Below are 4,731 nucleotides of genomic sequence, written 5' to 3'. Positions count from 1 at the left end.
TCCAATGGAGCGCGATCGTAGAGTCCGACCAAAAGAACTCTTCATCTATCTCAATTCTAAATGACTTAATAGTGGCTCCGCGCAATTTACCAAGGAGATCCGCCGCGCTCAATTCAAGCCGGGGTAAAGTTACTTTCTTGATTGACGCTACCCGCGTTTTGGAACAAATCAATCGAACAATGTGGATCCCCGAAGAAGTTGTAGATCTCAGATATAGCACTGCTCCATAAGCCCTTTCGCTTGCATCGCAGAAACATTGTAACTGGACATTAATTACATTCTCTGTTGTGACTTAACGAGGAACGATGAAGTTATTTAGGAGCTCGACTTGCTCCCTGTATTTGCTCCAGGAGGTAGCGATGTCCACAGGAACGGATTCATCCCAATCCAGCTTATCCTCCCACAGCCGCTGCAGCATAATCTTCGCCTTCACGATAACAGGACCAACCAGTCCAAGAGGATCGAAGAGTGAGGCAACCTGGGAAAGCATGGTTCTCTTCGTCGTTCGCTGGTGCTCGGTAAACGGTTTTACGACGTGAATTAAATGGTCTTCACGGGGATGCCAATGAATACCGAGGGTCTTCTGAGTTTCAGACTCGCTCAAACAAATGTGAGGGTCCAAGGATTGATCCAGTAGTGGCTCCAACAGACTTGGTTCGTTTGAACACCATTTGCGCAGATGGAAGCCACCACAAGTCAGCAACCCGATAAGCTCATCACGCAATTCTCGAGCCTGGTCCAGTTTCGATGCACCGGTGAGAGCATCGTCCATGTAGAAGTCTTCAAGAAGAATCCTGCAAGCCAGGGGAAAACGCCTTCGCTCGTCCTCAGACAACTGCAGCAACGAACGACGAAAAATGAAGCTGGCACGGTACCATAAGTTGCCATGTTCAAAATGTATATTTTGATCGGATCCTCTGTACTTCTACGCCATAAAATCATTTGATATTTGCCGTCCTCGGGGTGTACCTTAACCTGCCTATACATTTCCTCAATGTCGGCACGCAGTACATATCGGTGGGTTCGAAATCTCGTAACGATGGAGAACAAGTCCTCCTGCAGGGTCGGACCAGCGAAAAGTACATTGTTGAGCGAAACGCCAGTACTGCTCTTTGATGAAGCGTTGAAAACAACTCGCAATTTTGTTGTATGGCTGTCACGCTTGAAGACAAGGTGATGTGGAATAAAATATCCTTCTTCGGCCACATCGGAGACAGGGATCTCAGTCATGTGACCAAGCCTCTCATACTCGTCAAGAAAATCCGTATACTCTTCACGCAATTGAGGATCTCGTGCCAATCTCCTTTCCAGTGAATACAGCCTTTTCTTTGCTGTTTGATAAGAGTCGCCCAGTTCGCGTTTTCTACTGTTAAACGGAAGCCTAACTATATAACGGCCACTCTCATCCCTCGAGTGCGTCTGAGAAAAGTGTTGTTCGCACGCCCTCTCATCATCGGACAAACGCCTAACGCTCGAGACCTCCTCAATTTCCCAGAATTTAGCGACCTGGGCATCCAGCGAGTCTACCACTAAATCACATGCTATTCGATTTGACGCAGGCCCCCTATCGTGTATAGCTCCCGACGCTATCCAACTAAGACGCGTTTTTTGTAATATCAGCGCATTGCCTAATTTGATCTGACTCACGCATAACAATTGGTAAAATAGTTCCGCTCCTATAAGAGCGTCAATCTCTGAAAGAGTGCAGAATTCGGGATCTGCCAAGGTGATATTTCGGGGAAGATTTAAATCGCAACGGTTAATCGTCTGTGCAGGAAGTGTCTCTGTAATTCGAGGGACCACCAAGAATAACAACTCCGCAGCAAAACGTCCATCCCTTGACTGAAGGGTCGTTGCGATAGAATGCTTAATATGCGTTAAGCTTTGATTAAAACCCGACACCGGAATATTAGCTTCTCTCTTAGTGAGATTCAGAATACCGCTTAATTTCTCAGTAACAAAGTTAGACTGAGACCCGTTATCCAACAAAACTCTACATTTGACAGGCTCTCCGCGGTCATTGAACATACGCACGGATGCCGTGGCCAAAAGAACTCTCAAAGCGACGACCGCTTGGAGACTTGCGATTGGATTGGCGTTTGCCGCATTAGAGCTACCAGATCCTCGATCAAATGAATCACCTTCAGAGTGAAGAAGGGTATGATGCTTACGTTTACACTTTCTACACGTACCGTATTTACATTCGTCAACCAAATGATTTGGTCTTAAACAATTGTAGCAGAGCCCCATGGATTTCACCTTGGCAAATCTCGCTTCGCGACTCATCCTACGAAACTGTTCTCATTGAAATATGTTATGGTTCTGTTTACAAATGGTACACTCGGATTTAGCGTAAACGGTCACAAGGGTCGGCCTCGCCATTTGCTTCGTATTACCTCGCATATTGCTCGATCGCAATTGATTTCTCGCCGCGTTATTCGACTGACTCGAATAAACTGAGACTTCCTGACTTACGTTTTCCAAAACATGACAGCGATTTTTTAAAAACTTCCAAAAATCATCAATAGACGGCATATCGGTTCCGTCAAGAGAACGCTCCCATTCTTGATAAGAATTTCGATCGAGTTTTGATGTCAATAAATGAAAAAGCAATGCGTCCCACGATTCGGTCGGTTGACCAAGAGCATGAAGTGCTCGCGTGTGTCTTAAAGCGGCATCGACCAACGATCTCAATTGTGTTGAAGATTCCTTAGATATTACCGAAAGATCAAACAGCGCGCGAATATGGCTCTGTATTATTATTCTTCTATTATCGTACCGTTCCACTACGAGAGCCCATGCTACTTCGTAATTTTGTGATGAGATTTCTAGAGATTGAATTACCTGAGCGGCTTCGTCTATCAACGATGATTTTAAATATTGTAGTTTCTGAACAGGAGAAAGGTTCTCGTTATCATGTACGATCGATTTGAAATTATCATAAAAGCCCATCCATGCCTCATAATTACCACTAAAAGTAGGCAAGTTAATTGTAGGGAGCTTTATATTCGCTTTCACGTTTTGTACAGGAAGCTGGTTTTGAATTATTACATTATCGTTAGTCGCGGTGGGCCTGACAGACGCAAGTCGACGCTGGGCACGCGCCGCCAGTTCAAAATATGCTTCCTCAAAATACGTTCTTCCGTTGTCATCTAATTGTGTGCCCGTAACGGTATCATTTAAAACAATACTAGTCTGTACCTCGTCAAAGCTATCCCACGTAGTCTTAAATTTTTCTAAACGCTCAATCAATTGCTGTTCATCCGGACGCTCAGACCATTTTTCTAAATAACTCCTGATTGAGTCAGTTGCCCCTTTATTGCCGCACGTCTCTGTACAAGCGCACGCATCTCGTCGGCCATCGTGTCAGTAATTAAAATTGACAAATATGAAAAAAAAAACGAACTTTCGGTTAACACGCAAATACAAGATACGCTTTGAAATGATATAAATACGCAAATATAAATACAGTTGAATTTCGTCGATATGATTTCGACGTTGTCTTCTGTGTTCGTTGTCCTGTTATAATTATCCTCTCGTTAAGCACTACACAAATTTGCGAATCTACTTCGGCTTTTTTTGCTACAGCGATAATCTGCGCGCGTTTTGGGCAACTGGAATATCATCTTTTACGACTATAATCATTTTAATACCTACCTCTTTCTCTTTTTTCGGCCTATATTCTGTAACTAAACATTCTACTTCTTTTTTAATATATTCATCTTTGATATGCGACAAATCCACGACGTTATCTTGTACTGTATACACCTCTGATAATTCCGCGAAATCGTTTACGATCTTTGAAATATTTACGACGCCCCTTTTTATATGTACTTCGACATTTCTTAAAATATCAGATCCTATAAGCATACCGTGTGGAATTATTCCGTCATGAACGAGGTGTACGACAATGTCGTAGATTTCCATATCAATGCAAATCTTTAAACGTATATCCCTTAACGTTGTTTTCTTCTGAGCCCGCTCCTCGGAATGTTATCGTACGATTCCCGAGAGTCGGCAACCCGATCTGTTTATATTACTCTTTACGCATTAAGCTAATATCACTGCCCGAATCTATTATTGCGCTTAGCTTCGTACCGTTTATAACAACGTCTTTACGGCATTTTCCGGAATCTGCCTGTACGATATTACAACTTTTTTTCCTTTCCGCGTTCGCGCCTTCGGGACATTTCGCCGCTATGTGCCCGTATTTATTACAACCGAAACATTTTGTACCCCGTTCTTTCGACGGACATGCCGCGCTTAAGGAGGTTCTACAGATAATGGATGTATCTAAAAATTGGAAAAAACTTTATGGACGTATAAATTAAGATGCGAGAAAAGTGCTCGAAAAATTTTAGCATCGGTTACCGTGTAAAAATTTGCAAAAATGAATTTTGAAATCACAGTTTTTAACATAAGCTACATATGGCAGAGGGGCTCTTGGAGACAGGAAACGAGATATTAATTATATAAAGGCAACTTACCAGAGATTCAAAAAACGGCCGGAGCTCTTATAAATCTTAATCTAAGCTTTTCAGAAATATAGAGAAAAACAAGGGTTATCGCGTAAAATTTTGTGATATTGGCTATTGAAACAGGCCATATCACAGTTCACGTAGCGTGCTTCAAATAACAAGGGAGATTTGGCAATGTCGCAGCGACTGCACCCGCGCGAAAAGTGTACAGCCAGTACAGCACCACAGTATGACAGCACCTCAAACTTAAGCA

The 4,731-nt window shown here is 43.0% G+C and overlaps 1 protein-coding gene across 1 annotated transcript; it reads right to left on the bottom strand.

Moving 5' to 3' along the window:
- Positions 1–292: 292 nt before the first annotated feature.
- On the bottom strand, positions 293–2,286 carry LOC112468762. The gene is made up of 2 exons (XM_025038104.1): positions 970–2,286; positions 293–835 (listed from the first exon to the last, which is right to left on the bottom strand). The coding sequence occupies exons 1-2, from the start codon at positions 2,284–2,286 to the stop codon at positions 293–295; spliced, it is 1,860 nt and encodes a 619-aa protein (XP_024893872.1).
- Positions 2,287–4,731: the final 2,445 nt, after the last annotated feature.

Source organism: Temnothorax curvispinosus, unplaced genomic scaffold (genome assembly GCF_003070985.1).
Source record: "Temnothorax curvispinosus isolate PA1 unplaced genomic scaffold, ASM307098v1 QBEX01001968.1, whole genome shotgun sequence".
NCBI classification, from domain to species: domain Eukaryota; kingdom Metazoa; phylum Arthropoda; class Insecta; order Hymenoptera; family Formicidae; genus Temnothorax; species Temnothorax curvispinosus.
The sequence above is the reverse complement of the archived record's forward strand: the minus strand, read 5'-3'. Positions and strand labels throughout refer to the sequence as shown.

Bases quoted from the DNA above. Each gene is read 5' to 3' on its own strand.
- LOC112468762 (XM_025038104.1), bottom strand. From the start codon at position 2,286: ATGAGTCGCGAAGCGAGATTTGCCAAGGTGAAATCCATGGGGCTCTGC. The intron at 836-969 runs GTACACCCCGAG...TCGTTGCTGCAG, and splicing joins AAATGTATAGGCAGGTTAAG to TTGTCTGAGGACGAGCGAAG.